The 16,039-nt window shown below is 39.6% G+C and overlaps 2 protein-coding genes across 7 annotated transcripts in view; both read right to left on the bottom strand.

Moving 5' to 3' along the window:
- Nucleotides 1-5,572: 5,572 nt before the first annotated feature.
- Nucleotides 5,573-7,172, bottom strand: atoh1a (atonal bHLH transcription factor 1a). Its single transcript, XM_058785366.1, has one exon. It carries the CDS (start codon nt 6,992-6,994, stop codon nt 6,101-6,103), a length of 894 nt encoding a protein of 297 aa, XP_058641349.1. The 5' UTR covers nt 6,995-7,172; the 3' UTR covers nt 5,573-6,100.
- A 2,906-nt stretch (nt 7,173-10,078) lies between these two features.
- grid2 (glutamate receptor, ionotropic, delta 2) overlaps nt 10,079-16,039 on the bottom strand; it is a 419,312-nt gene continuing 413,351 nt past the window's right edge. For 3 of the 6 annotated variants that reach the window (XM_058784731.1, XM_058784732.1, XM_058784734.1), the window contains one exon: nt 10,079-12,433. In XM_058784731.1, coding sequence (XP_058640714.1) covers nt 12,005-12,433 — 429 coding nt within the window. In that variant the 3' untranslated portion in view covers nt 10,079-12,004. The other 3 variants (XM_058784733.1, XR_009272479.1, XM_058784735.1) reach the window with 3 other exon arrangements.

Consider the following 16,039-nt stretch of genomic DNA (forward strand, 5'->3'; position numbering starts at 1 on the left):
CCTTTCAGTAATGACCTTCTGTGACTCACCCTCTTTGTGGAGGGTGTCAATGATTGTCTTCTGGACCATTGCCAAGTCAACAGTCTTCCCCATTATTGTGGTTTCAAAGAACAAGAGATATCCTGAATTTATACTGTAGGTATGGTCATTTAATGAAGCTCAAATGTAAATATTCTAATATTTTGAGATACTGGATTTTTTACTTTCATGAGCTGTAAGCTCTAATCATCAAAATTAAAACAAACAAAAAAAACTTTTGAAATGTTTTACTTTACATATAATGAATCTAGAATATATGAAAGTTTCACTTTTTGAAATGTTACAATAAAAAAATGAACTTTTTCACGACATTCAAATTTTTTGATATGCACCTGTGTGTATAACATTTCTGTCCCCCTCACTTCTGAAATGATGGCTACGCCCCTGCTGGTGAGTGAGTTTAACTTGTATTGAACCTGGAATATTCCTTTAAGTGCATCAATACCTGTTGCATTATGTTCAACAGATACTTCAGTGTTCCAAAAAACTTTTTTCTAAACTGTTTTGCAAGTTAAGAGCATTCATGGATAACATTATCTATGATTTTACAAGAATAATCCTGGATATCTTGGTTACATTGATACGCATCATCAGAGACTGCAGACTAGTGTTCACAGGAAGCCTATGCATTATTCATACCTCTTATTCAGAAGATCATGTGACGTTTTCTATTATTTTCCTCCCTTGCTTAGATAACAATCTTTTTTAAAATGCCACAAAGCTTTTTTTTAACCATGTAGTTGTGCTACATGCACAGGTGTATGCGTATGTGTCAACAAAGGCCTCTTATACATTACTTGACATTAATATTTCATAGCGTTGACTCCATAAGCTGACATCCAAATGCTCTTTTGACAATAGCTGGATGGGTAACAGTTACCTGGCACAAGTCTTTCAGATCAGTGCTTACATAGTTGAGAATGATTCTCTGTCTGCACTATAACAGTGGATTTTTTCTCCAGTTATCATCCATTTCTGCACTTCTTTTTTCCTCTCTTTTGAATGCCCTGTACACCTCACCCCCTCATGCCCTCTCTCTCTTTTTCTGTCTTGCTCTATGGTTGTTGCTACAGTCTCGAAGCAGATGGAGAGTACGGCCCAGTTTTAGCTTTTGTTCCAACATCCCCAGAGAGTCCGAGCCCTTTCCTTGGCTCCTCCCACTCCCCTTATCTTCAATGAAGTTTAGGAACCTCACTTTTCAACTAAGCATAGGAATGAGCATGTGCTCTGCGGGCAGTTTACATTGTTTACTCACTTATAACACTTTACCTGTTCAGTAGGCTATGGATGCAAGTTTGTCCAGTACTGAATGAGGTGGAGGTTGGGTTGATCTTCATGGTGGTGGTTTTTCATGACCTGTCCATGTTGAAAAATGGTTGAGGAACTAGGACAGTAAAAGCAAACAATTCCCCACCACTTCAAACACAAACACACCAGGAAAAAATGGAGAGAGAGAGAAAAAAAAAATATTTCACAGCATTGGAATGCATACAAAACTGATCTATTGTTCTATTTTGTCACTGTCAAACAAAAACAGTGGAATGTCTAAACTTCAGGTTTGAGCCAATAGTGTGAATTTGGGAAAGATCAAACTTTTTCTGTGTATACAACATATTAATAAAGGTATTAAATGAGACAAATTATGTTAACATACCATAACTGTTTCGGAATCTTCACTGAACACATATGTTGGATTTGTAAGTTATATAGGCCTAAAGGTTAGCATGAAGTTGAAAAGCAACACGATAGCACCATTGCGCACGAGCCTCTCAGATTCTACAAGCCCGCGCATTGCTTAAGGGAGGGGTATTTGTTTATGTTTTTCCTTCAACGCTCTACCTCAATATTTAATGAGATGTGTAACCTCAACTCAGGCAGCCTTCCAGCTGTTGTCAGGAATACTTTATGAGTAAAACGAAAAAAAAAAAAAAGACCATGTGGCCACAGGTTGATATCAGTCGCCCCTGATGCGGTAATATAAGGGCACGGCGGGTGTCAACTGACAGTTATATAGCAGGTATAGCCAAGTATCCACTTAAAACACGAAAAATAAAAATGGCAAATAATTTTTAAAAACGTTTTTTTTTCTTTCTTTCTCGTCTCTGTAGCCTAATAGAACCTACATTTTTTATTTTATTAAATGTTTTTGTATTAAATCAAGCAATATTTAGACCTCGGACACCATAAAATCAATGCATAAAAATCATCGTTCTCTTTTAAAGCACCATAGGGTATTGTTGATGTAGACTAGCCTAATTCGAATCACAAATCCGAAAAACAAATCCAAGAAAAAGATGAAACTTCTGTCCCAGCTTCTATAGCTTAAAAATAAATATTCCAGAATTACATAAAATTCAATAAAAATTAGAGTAAAATAGTTTTCTATATTTTAATGAGATTCGATTCACATATAGAAGGGCTTTCCGCATAACGCAAGTCGCACGTAAATATTTTTCCCACCAAAGCAAAACCAAAGAAATGATCAAAATGAGATGAAAGAGAAAATTGGACCATGAACTTTGCCAGATACAAAAATTAAATTGCCTATGTTGAATATTTCAAATGTTGCAAGTGCACTAGCCTACTGTGTTTCTTAGGCTAAAAGGAGCACAACTAAGAAAATAACTGAAGAGCCCTTTAAAAAGATTTCTGATTTTAAACTCATAGACAAAATGACGAATGTTTTCCATGTTTGGTAGCATTTTCCACGCTATTTTTGTGTTGAGGAGATAAACTGGATTTATCGGTCAAAGCACTGGCATTAGCTCAGCACGACTGGACCTGATGATGCCCTTAATAACCGGAAACAGGCAGTCTCCGTTGTAAAATAACACAAAACATTATAAGGCGAGAGATACAAACATAGGAAAACACAGTTTAAGAATAATCACACTACACCTTTCAGCTAGTTAACAGTTTGGTGTCGCTACACCCCATTTACAGGCGCGTGGTCGCGAAACTTGAGCGCGTTTGTCGTTTGAGGGTCGCATGTAACAGGACGGCACAGATGGTCGCGCGGTTCACTGGAAGATAAAGGTATTATGGATAAGGTTGTGAATAATTTAGCGTGCTGAGCGTGTGCATGATATTGTCTATTATTCTCGATGTTAATCTGGATAGGGATCGCAGACGCACGGCTCAAGTGATTGGTTAAACGCAGGGGTGGAGACACAAAAAAGCAGGTACACAGCGCTCACTTTCATTAATAATTTCTGAGCAATTCCAGTGAAGTCTTTGAAGGGAGCGGACAAAAAAGTTTTGGAAAATTACCTATCCCTTCTATTCCTAAAGGGAACTCTCTCTGTAGCCTTTATCATTGTTGAAAAGTGTTTAAAGAATAAACAAATATAATGTAACTACTCTATTAAAAAGAACATCTCAACGCTTTTTTTATGCATAATAATTTACCACGGTAAATGAGGTTTTAAAATGATTAAACCTAATTTTTGGGGAGTTTCTGAAAAAGAAAAGTGGTTCAAATGTTTTTGCAAAACATGTATTTTAGAGGTCTTTAGTTATTTCAGTTTTATTTTAACAACAACAACAAAAACAAAAACAAAGGAAGGCTATTTGTAAGCCCCCTTTTAGTCTTTAAGACATACGAGTGCGCGTGTTTGTGTGTGTACATCAGCATGTGTACTTTGGTGCGTGCTGGCGGGCGTGTGTGCGCGTGTGTGGCAGACTCACAGAGCGAGTGTATAGTCTCTCGAGTCAGGTCCTGTGGGACTCCACTCGTTGCGCTCACCAGCTGACAGCGCGTGCTTCCAGGAGGACACCCAACACCCCTTGCCACGGGTCGGCCAACAATTTTGTAAAAGTTAATAAACGCTTCAATTACAGTTAAAACAATTCCGAGGCTGCTTATAGATAAGAAAACTATTAAAACCCATTCATACGCAAAATGAAATAATTCATGATGTTTGTCATGGCTCGAGGGTAGAGAAGCTGACAGTTGGCACGGGGGCAGTTGGCAGCATACCAGCATGCATATGAACCACATGAACAAAACCTTAACGTATGCGCTAAACGCCTTTAGAGAAGTGCTTCCAAACTCTGACTAAATGAAAAGATTAGAGATTAGATCTGACTTAAAGTTCACATTTTAAGACAACTGTAGAACGAACAGCTAGCCTAAATGAAGTTTTCTGCGTCTACTTCTAAAATTGTGAAGGCTTTTCGCTTATAAGATTCAAATCAAGACATTCGTACGAAACCGTCACCTCGTTACGTTTTATTCATGAGATCGGGTTGGTTTTAAACCTGTGAAACACGAGAAATATTATTTAGCCTATAGGTTATAGTCTAAATAACAGTTTACAGTAGGCTGTTTGACAACTATAAGTAAAACTTCAAAAGAGAAAGCTAAGTTTTTAAAACAGCCTCAGAATGATCAGGCTAAATAGAAATATGATGAACTGATATTATGTAGCTACTTTGGGTGACGGCGGGTTGAATCAATGTGTTTGTTTTTTTTAATTCAATGTGTCGCTGTATACTGTGTTCTTAGGGCATTGCTTCATTGACCTGATTTTTGTGTAAATAAAATAAAATATAAAATCAAATTAAATGTTTTTATTATAGCCTAGCTAACATTGTGTTGCAGTCTGCTGCCATAGAATCTTCCAAAAAGAACTTTAATCTCTAATTATAGAAGAAGAAAAAAAACATGTATATAAAATAACCAGAAAACATACACTGATCCGAGGAGCCTATCATTTTAAATTAAGAACATTTTGAACCAAATAACCAATTTAAGAAAGTGTTTCTAATAAGAAGATGGTTAAAAAGGTTCTTTATTGGTATTGATGGCTCCATGAATATCCTTTAATATCCATGGAAACTTTTCATTCCACAAAAGGTTTATAGTGGGAAAAAAGGTATTTTTTTAGATTATACAAATATTCTTCACATTAAGAAAAAAGTTTTTTTTCTAGGAACTGTTCATTGAAAGATTCTTTGCGGAACCCAAAAATGTTCTTCTATGGCATATAAGAAAACTCCATTTGGAATTATTATTATTATTATTATTATTATTAATTTTTTTACGGTGCTGCAAAAAAAGAAAAAAAAACTGTACTTGACTATAGTTCACACTTAAAAAAATGCTTGTTAGGTTGTTTTGATACAAAATTGTATAGGCTACAGTACGGTAAAAATTTTATTATTAATTTATTATTAATAAATTATTAATGTTCGATCATGTCACACATCATTTACAACCATAAACTGTTTCCCACCTACAAGTACTCGTTAAGGGCTAAAACTAGCTAATTAAAATTAGGCTAAATGACATTAGATAAAGCTGGTGCCCATATATTAGGATTTACTTTATAAAAATAAAGAAATAAATAAGTTAGAATAGAAATTTTTCTATTAGATAAAATCGTAATTAAAAACTGATAACGACAATCACACAGAGACATGAGACAATGTTAATTTTCCTTTTTTATTTCTACAATAAAACAAAACTTACGAGTAGCAAAACTGCTCATTTTCAATAACGCAAAAAAAAAAATTGACAAGACAAACGGAAATAAATAGCTTACTTCAGCTACAGAAGCAGAACACAACTTCTTTGCATTGAAATCAAATATTAAAAACGAACGGATGTACAAAATCTAATGGCTATATTAAATATATTCATCAAATTGGCATTACTTCTACATAAACACAAAATTTCTTGTTCCATGACAAAAGAGTGTTTCTCAAGCCTATGGCCCGTTTTTAAAGTGCACGTAAACTTTAGAAGTTGCAAATTCTTACAGGGTTCAAAATCAATCGTATCTATGAAAATAGGCCCATGACAATCACGTGTCAAAACAGTTCACGGAAGACAGTTTTATGCATGACATTCGAGCCCATGGCACTGCTGCACGCGGCAGTTCACATGGCGTAGGGGTCTGGTCAATGTCACGAGAAGGCAACTAAATCTATTGGCGTCAGACACAACAGCAACATCATTGTCAAAAGATCATACAACAAATGGATAAATAAAGCAACCCATTACAAAGCCCAAATATGCGATTGACACGATTGATGGACAGTCCGGTTGGTGTGTTTTCTAAAAAGCGCGGTGCTTGGGCAGTTTCAGTTCCGACAGCTCGTCCTCACTCTGCATCTCCAAGTGCGTTTCGTCCGAGTCACTGAAGTGCGAGTGAGGGGAAAACTCTCCGTCGCTCCGGTTCGACCGAGGCGAGTCCTTGCTGGCCTCCGAACCGGACTTGCTCGTTCCAGAGGGCGACTGGAGGTCTTGCTCCATGAAAGAAGCGAAAGTTGCGTCCTCGTACTGGTACGGGTAACCCGCGCCCGCGCCTCTCCGGCAGACGCTCGGCGATCCTCTGGAAGAGCGGTCCTCCTCGAACACGTTGGCAGGCAGCAGGTCGCAGTTTGGCGGATCGGCTTTAGCACCGGGGCCCTGAAGCAAGTCGGACAGAGCGTTGATGTAGATCTGGGCCATCTGTAGGGTTTCGTATTTGGAGAGCTTCTTGTCATTGTCCAAGGCTGGGATGACGCTGCGCAGCTCGTCGAAAGCGTGGTTCAATCCGTGCATCCTTCGCCTCTCCCGGGCATTGGCAGCCACGCGCCTCTGTTTCTGCACGACGTTGGTCGCTTTGCTGGATGGGGCCCGCTGTCTGCCCTCATCTGCAGCCACAGCTCCTTTAAGCCGGCAGAGCTCGCGTACTTTGACAGGACTCTTGCTGCTCTTCCTGAAGTTGGAGGCAGAGGACACGCCTTCCGCGCTCGAGCCGGGCGAGTGCAGCAGGTATTCGGCGTGTGCCGCGCAGGTGCCAGCCTGCACGGGAGCCAGCCAGGCGCGTGGGTCACTGCTGGCCATGAGTGCCAAAGCTGGTGGGTACTCGCGCTGCTCCCCCCGCCCCAGGCTCGGATGCTGGACGTCGAGTTCAACCACCTCCCTTGTATCCGTGCTTACGCCGTCCACGTTCATTCCATCCATGTTGTTGTTTTGTGCTTTTTGGAGGAAAGTGGGTGGCTATGGATAAGGGAGCGGGATTTTTGCCGTGGAGGATTTCTCTTCTTACACCTGTGGTGAAGGGGATTTCTTTACTGATGTCTCAGGGCGACTCGTCGGTTTTAAAAGCGGCACGCGCCGGGGAGCCCCCCTTCTCAAGCTGGTCGCGTGGCGCTTTGACCAATAAGAGCACGCGGGGCAGGCGCGTGTAGGCGACCAATGAGAAGTCGTAGTAAACCCGAGAGAGGTTATTATGCCCAAACTTTTTTTTTTTTTTTTTTGGTAATGTCGCGCTTCAAACCTGTTTAACTAGAGAATTATGATCACAATGGGTCGTCCCACAGGACACACTCAGAAACTTAGAGACTGAATAAAGTTATGTGGCGAGCCTCCTCACACGCTATGTTTAGGAAATTAGATCCAGTCTATAAAGTGCAACAGAAAAGAAGAAGAAGAAAAAAAAAAAACTTGTCTCGACAGTCTCAAATGAAGTGAAATGGGTTATCAAAACTGTTTATTTGAGAACACCGTGTTTTGAATCTGCTTGTCTCTATTAAATGCTCGTGACCATATTCAGCTGAATTTAGCCCCATTTTCTTAAAGTAGCCTAACCCTTTTGTTCTACCTTTTGAAGGAGAAAGAAAACAATTAGCTACATTGTTTTTAGGCATTTTGTCATCATGCGTACAGCTGCATGAAATTTACCCTTTCTTTTTGGTTTCTATTTGTCAACGAAATTTAATAGGCTAGTTATTTATAAACACGTTTTTATTAATTTAGGCATTTATCATTTATTTCTTAGTTTACGTAATCGTACATAGCTATATAATATAATCTTACAAAATCGTACATATAGTCTAATATAGTAAAACAAAACACTTATAAATAATATACAAAATAATTCTCTATTGAAAAAATCTCAGTTGCGCAACACATGGACATTAAATAAATAGCAACAATTCATTCTTTTATTGATAGTGTTTTAGTTAAACACATTCAAAAATGAGTGTTAATACCAGATTGAGTTTCGTTTTCTTTTTGAACAAGTTCAAAACCTTTTGATCCGATTTAAGGAACGCCCTTTCAGCAAAAGAGCTTCCCAAAGATCAGAAACTTGATCTGGAGGCGCGACAGTCCCTTGCTGTCTCGAGCTTTAGAAAGAGAGCAAGTGCAAAAAGGGCAGTGAGATAATAATGAATAATAATAATAATAATAATAATAGCCTACTACTACTAATAATAATGTTGATGATGACGCCCTTTTAATAGGATTGCTGATGACACTTTAATTTTACCGTAAATAAATAAAATAAAAACATAAATAATATTATATATATATATATATATATATATATATATATATAATTGAAAGTAAATGTAATTAGCTAGGCGTATAAACCTAGGGGTGAAACTAAGAAAAGACACTATTAGAACCTAATTAGTTATAACGTGGACAATGTGCAGACAGCAAAGTGTGTATAACTTTTTGACACGAGCTGCAGTTGCGTTCCCTGGTTAGTCACTGAAACAAGTATTATTTATTGTAAGGCAGTGATGCACAGGACCTTAATTCCTGTTTTCTGGCATTAAAAACTTCACATGAATCTTTTTACATTTATTCATGAATTCATAGAGCGCAGAGGCTTGCGGACTGGCGCCTGAGCTCACCCCAACTGGAGCCTCATCCAGGCGGCTTGTGTGTCTTGGAATAGGTCCTAAAGCAAACAACAGGTTGGGATTGCTGCCGTCGATTATTAAAGTGTCCCAGGGACAATAGAGACTCAATGTTCCATTCGACACGCCTGAAGAACTCTTTGGAAAAGGGGCACAAAATGCGTCTCGATGGGGGCTTCCAGCGCGATCGAGTCTGCGTGCTACTTTCTTCATTCCTGTCTCCCGGGAAACCCAGAGATATCGCGTGCTTGATAAAAGTCGATAAAACACATCACAGGGCTCCTCAACACACGTAGTAGTATTATTAGTAGCCTAATAATGAATTTCACAGCTACTCCGTTCATTAAATATATGATAAATAACATTTTTTTTTATCCATGTAACAAATATTTACAAAGATAAAAGTAATAATTTATATTACCGTAAATTGAATAATTTATATTTCATTTTTTTTTCATTATCCAGTTCATAAATCTGCTAATCTTACAGTTTAAAGCGAGCTTGTGTATTCACAAGCGTTTAATTTGATGTAATGTTTTTCATAATACATGAAACCTGAAACAAATAAGATCTCTGATTTTCTAAATATCAGAACAGGTGCACACTTTAATATGCATCTCTTTACAGCTGTGGGAAACTGAAAAAGCCACAAAGGCGACATCTAGTGGACTTGCAACGCACTTACCGTAGATTTTCTTCAGAACTTGAGAATTTCAGCCTCAGTTATCAAAATACAAACAGCCGTTTCGCTACAGTTCGTCGTCCAATAAAAAATCGCCAACTTTAATCGGAGAGAAAGTCTAAACAAGTTATCCTCTGTTTTCATGCAGAAAATGTCTGCCATTTAACATGGAAGTGTATAGGTCTATTAGTCCTTGAAGAGCTACAGATAGCAACTGTGTGCATCTCAGCATTCATGGGTGATTAAGCTTTTTAAAGTTTAAAATGGGAAGAAAAAAAATTCTGGTGCATCAGGATTTGGTAAAAAGCGTAGCAGGCAACATTACAACCCATGTCTAAAACATTACATACAATAATAGCATAAACAGACTCGCGCGTACAAGAACTTGGCCTAATACACGTGGAACATGACAGGTTCAGGGTTAGACTTGTGGCGACAAACTCTTCAATCACTAGAGCATGACTTGAAATGCTGTGGTGCCTTTCACTTTGACCTGTAGAGCATGAATCTGGTTCACAAAGTCAAAAGCTAACAGTGGCTAACCTTTGACCACAAGCTTCATTGTGTTCAGAGAACTTCATGTCGATGAGCTCATCCTGAGGTGGAAGGGGCGAAACAGAACGCGTTACTCTTCACATATACCACTGTACCATTCGGGACATTATTGTGTCTGTATGCCATTTTTGAGGATACAGACAACACAACAAAAACCACTGTAGAAAACATGTTTATTAGACAAATTATACACAGAAAGCTTTGCCACTTGTAACAGAGGCCTCAGTTTGTTCCATTTGAATAATATGCAACACATACAACAAAATAGGCCTATATTAAATACTGTACATTATAATCAGTTGAAAATGATGTAATCCTGTACAATTCTATGTATGAAATTAAAAATGTTACAGGCATAGCAGGTTTTGCATGCTTCTTTTACGGAAAAAAACCTTGCTTCCTTTTTGACAGATTTGAAAATTAAAATGAAGTCGAATGAGAATGCCTTACTGTCAGAAACCGTGGAGAACTTCTTGTAATGTGATAGTGGCTAACTGAGCTTTACAGACTCAGATATTATACTCTATATCTTTAAATCCAACAAAAAATTATCTGCATGTAAAATATACACTTTAACGTCTCTTCATTTACTCTAAATAAAAATCTTTAAACTGATACTAAATAAAATTGCTCCTATAGTCTTTCAGTAATCGTATCTTAAGAAAAGTACATCTAGAATGCTTGCGTCAAAACACTGTTGCTGTTCTCTACACACAACATTTGCGAATTAGTCAGAGGATAACAAACTGAAAGCTCATTCTAAACAACTAACATTAGTAAATATTAATACAGTTTATGTTAGTGAAAAGGATTGGTTTGTTTTCTGTCCTCAAAACGTGTTTTTTTAAAACTCTCACCACACCTCGATGGCCTTGTTTAAACAATTAGCACTTTAAAAAAAAAGTTAGATAAATAGTACCCCTTAACATTTACGAAATTAAATAGAAATATATTTCAGATAACCCCTCAAAAGTTGCCACCGTATCAGCATTTTCAGATAGTAACAGGTTGAGGACCAACACTTGAAAAGTAAAAAAAAGCCCTGTCTCCTAAGGCTCGTGTTAAGAATTCGCTTAAAAACTCTCTCACGCTTTGATTTCCAAAATCTATGATGCACAGCCGCGAGATTGTGGCATATACAATGAAGCTATTCTACACAATGTTTTTGTCGATTCCTGGAGTACGACAACAGAAGTGAATACAAACTCTTAATGATGCAAATCAATGTAAGACGATGGCACTGAATCAATTTCAAAACTAATCATTAAAAAAAGAGAAAACAAACTACAGACAGCTCTGAACACTTTTTTTGTTGTTAAAACTCTCTGACCAGACACATTCCACGCATTAAAGATTCGTTATACTTAAAGTCAGTAAGAGACATTTAGTAGCATTTGTTCCCCCCCCCCACCCCACAGTATAATAACTTTTTTATTTTATGTTTTTTTTATTTTAAAGTTCATTAGAGTCTTTTCCACAGAGTGTCCGTTTAAAGACTCAAAGTAGATCTCAACTTCAGGGAGATGGCAGAGATGATGAGAGGTCTTTAGAAACACAGTCACTCACTGTGAAGCTTCAGAGAAAAGCAGGTTGTTCAGGAGTTTAGCAGCGCCATGTTGAATGCGTCAGCTAGAGGGAGTACTGAACGTTAACCGAGCGCTGAGATGAAGCAAAATTCAGTCGATGAGTTGACAAGATTCTTCCAAACTGAGTTATTGCAGATCTGGGAAACACTTGGCAGATTCTTTTGTTTTTTTCTTCCCTGAAAAAAAAAAAAAAAAAAATCCCAAAAAATGGTAAACAAACTATCATTGCGACATTTGAGTTTTTTTTTTCTCCCCACGAAATCGAATGTGGCAAACAAAAGGCAAATTCATTTAGTTCACAGAGAAAATCTCTCGACAAACCACAACGACAATAATGATCATTTTATTCCACCCTCGTCCAGTCAGCGAGTTCGGTTGGGACGAACGAGCTCCATCGTGAGGAGCAAAGCCAAGAGAAAACGACAACCGAAAAGGAACATTTGTATTTACATATATCTCTTTTTTGTTTTCAACTCACAGGCCCAGGAACCCCTGCAGTCTATATGGAGGTGCCCCTGTCCGGGTCGTTGCCGTAGCTGAAGTTGGGGGCCGGGGTGGGCTGATACGGGATGCTAGACATTGTCTTGACGGGGCTGCGAAAGAAGCCGCCGTTGGGGGCCCGCTGCCGGAAGGGCCCCCCAGTCCGGTGGTCCTGCACGGCCCCGAAGGCGAAGCCAGCTGCCGCTTTGGCCGACAGGCTGCGGCTGAGAGTCTGGATCTGCTCGGGGATGAAGGTGGTGGTGGTGATGTGCGTGTTGCGGAAGTCGCTGATCTGCTCCAGGGCCTGCCGGGCGGCCGGGAGGGAGTCCATGTCCAGGGGCGTCAGGTCGATGGAGGAGGTGGAGAACTGTTTGTGGGGGCTCTCATCCTCCGTGCACAAGCTGTTAACCCGGTGATGAAGGTGCTCCAGGTCGATCTCCTTATCGTCCTAGAGGAGGGGAGAACGGGAGGAGGAAAGTGGAGTGGGGAGGGGTGCGGGAAGAAAATAAGGAAGGAGAGAAGAACAGGAGGAGGAGCGAAGGTTGTTACAGGATCAGAGGAGAAAAGAGGTGTAAAGTGAAGAGAAGGGGTGTGTAATCGTAAGAGCAGATACAGCGGGATGGGTTAGTGAAGCGGGACGGCGTGAAGTGGTTAATAGGGAAACGGATGGGCGGTGGAAGAGGAGGAAGAGGAAACGCAGGCAAAGAAAGGCGAGACAAGGAAGGAGGTGGTGAGCCAGTGAGATGGGAAGGAAGTGTTTGGATGCGGTTGGGAATGGATGGAAACATCGAGAATATTTAGAAGAAGGTTGAGGGTGGGTTTCAATGGAGATTTAGCAGGCCCGATGAGGTTTTAGCGTTTGCATGGTTAGCAAGACAGAAAAAGAGGGGGGAGGAAGGTACAAAAAGGGAAACATACTGAGCTATGGTAATGAAAACACATCAGTCTTAACTAGTACTGTCCTTGGACTTATCGAGAACTATCAACAACATTAATGCCATTGCGTGACACATGGATCTTTGGATATGTAGATACAGTCTACAAAACCTTTCCACATTCAAGCCATCTGAAACCACGGTCAATCTACTGTATATTATGTTTAACTAACATAGCCACTAAAATATGTGGATTCTTAAAACAAAAAACAAACTCACGGGGTAATGTGGGCTGACATTGTGGCTGCAGTGAGATAAATGGCCTCTGGCTTGGACCAGCATAAAGCACTTTGTTGATTGCAGCCACCAGCGGCAGGCAGCGTGGCCCTGAGTAAAGAGGGACGGAGGGGAAACCTGGTCGGGCCGAAGGGGGCAGCTCATAGGTACCTGTCCTACCACCACAGTGGAGGAAGGCAGTATAAAAGGGGTGTAGGAGTGAAGGGAACAGGGATTGTGGGAAGGCTGTCACATGACAGGACACATTTGTGTTGTTTTCTGGAACTAACGAGGGACCATGTGGTTTTCTGAATACTTTGGTGTGTTTTGAAGATAATAAATACCATTTGCGTTTTTGTTTGTGGGGCAGGGTAAGATTGCTCCAAATACAACTCTAAACCAGAGATATGGATGTGACACTAATGCGAAACCTTTAAACCAGTGGTTCTCAACCTTTTCAGCACAGTTATAATGGAGCTACATTCGGCATCTGTCCAACTTTATGTGACACAATGTGAAACTGAATATCTGACGGATTAGGTACACATGTATCACCTTTGTCTTCTGAAGCACGCACACAACGCAAAGACCAATTGTTGTCTAAAACTACAATTAGGCTACATTATTGAGATCTACTAGTCTAGATCTCTTAGACTTCACAAAGGCCTGAGAGGTATGATTTCGGTTTACATTACATTTTAAAAAGTCTAATTATTGCTCTAGTTTGACTAAAGCTGCATGTAAACACTTATTGTGACTATATCCTTTGAAATATCAAATGTGCTTGTTTGGAAACTAAGTCTTTCAATACATTAATTATTAATTATAAGAACTCTGTATGCAGAAAATGTCCTCATATTTGTCTTTAAAATATATTTATATATTAAAATATACTGATTTTTCTGCCCTATTGGAAGGTAAGTACAAGATTTGATTCTAAATCTTAAAATTTTAAATATAGACATCTTAGAAATTGTATTATTAACAAATATAAACGCTTTATTTGAAGTTTACTGAGGCCCCCTAGTGGCCCCCCTGATTGAGAACCACTGCTTTAAACAACATCTTACCTGTTGCATCGACTGTATTGGGATTCTGGGATTGAATACTGAATTAGGCACTTAGTCTGGCTATGCAAGACCAATCTAAATATTGAACAAGTTTTGCAAACGCCAGCTTTCTGGGCAAAAGCTATTTATATGGGTTGCTCCACTCCAAAGCTAACTGTCTGCGCTGTCATTTCTGTATTCTTTTAGCCAATTTTCCCTAGTCTCTATGCAGCTTAGCACTAATGTGGGTTTCAGATCAAAAATGAAGATTGGTATTGAAAATAGCCGAATTATTGCATTCCTGAGCAAAGTAATTGCAAATCTCAAGGTTTCTGGAAATAAATGGTAACGACCTTCTTTGTAGCACCCTGCCGGATTCTCACTCGGCAGCAAATGTGCGACTGCTCAAGTCCGTACAAAACGTATTGTAGCGCATTTGGTGCCGGGGCCGATTTCATAACCTACGTGGGCTCGAGGCTTGGAGAAGTGTGGAAAGAGTGTAGCTCAGTGCTGGCAGAAGACAGTTCGCGACGGGATGGCGAACGTGTGCCTCAGCTTGGAGTCGAGGGGTGTGGCGCAGCATGCAGGTGACAGGTGATTGGAGGAAGGCCTGAGCGTGAGCATGATGTCAGTCTGCGGCTCATGACACGGCTCGTCTTGCCTCACAGACGGTCCGTCTGCTTGTGTCTGTGTGCGTGTGTGAGCGCGTGTGAAAGGTCAGAGGTATGCGCGAACAGATGAGGCAGGCAGATGAGAGGATGGGGAAGAGGTTGTTTTCAGAGAGGTGGGGGAATGAGTAGAAAAAGACAACAAACAAACAGTCAGCACACAGACGTTGTTTTTTTTTTTTTCTTTTTTTATGTCCAAGGAGCCAGATACCTGGAAGTGTGAGATGGTAAAAATGGCATTTTGCATTTCTCTCCCACGCCCGCTTTAACCCCTCAACACAGAGTACTTATCTATAAAACAAAATCAACAAAATAAAAGTTGTTTCAGGCTTTGACAGAAGAAGAATAACATGACTTTTTGGTCTTTTCTGAAAAATAATCAAACATTTTCAAAGTAATGACTGACACAAAACGCTGTTTGGTGTTCGGCGGCCTCGGTTAATTATGCGGCTGCATGAGGTCTGACTTTCAAATACTCACTATTAAAACCACTGTGAATATAATTTTAATACATTTTATCCTTTGTATAGGATTAAAAGACGGCATCGTATATTTTATTCCTTTTTTCTTGTTTTTAAGATTGAAAAAAAAGTCGGGTATTTGAATGCAGACCTCATACTGTGGCCTAGAAAAGAAGAGGCACCGCAGGACTCCAGACAGCCACAATATCAATGACACAGCAGACATCTGAGGTGAAGAACTTTTCATCATTTAGTTTTTCAGGAATGATTAGGACACAAAGCTTGGCATGTGAAATGACTTATTCACACAGCAAAACCTCCGCTTCTCTGGACCTCCTGCTCGTCCTCTTTGGATTGACAGGTGGTGCGCTATAAAAACTTGGGTGGCAATACGTAATTCATCACTATGAGTTTGAACTCGTTTTGACGACTTGTCGTATCGAATTATTTCAGATCAATTGCAACACCACAGAAGGAGCCGTAACAGCGAGATCACAGAGAAACGGAGGAAACAGGGACAAACTAACACCATGGCATATGCAACGTGTGTGTGTGTGTGTGTGTCAGACACAGAGACACAAGCACAAAGTCATTCTATTGTTCTGATGTGCAATGAACTCAGTGTTAGCCAGGTGTCAAGAAATATTACAAAGAAAAGAGGAAGCAGTCAGGAAGAATTAAGGATGTACCAAGACACTAGGACACACCAAACAGAAAGTTGCGTC

Source organism: Onychostoma macrolepis, chromosome 08, assembly GCF_012432095.1.
Source record: "Onychostoma macrolepis isolate SWU-2019 chromosome 08, ASM1243209v1, whole genome shotgun sequence".
Taxonomy (NCBI): domain Eukaryota; kingdom Metazoa; phylum Chordata; class Actinopteri; order Cypriniformes; family Cyprinidae; genus Onychostoma; species Onychostoma macrolepis.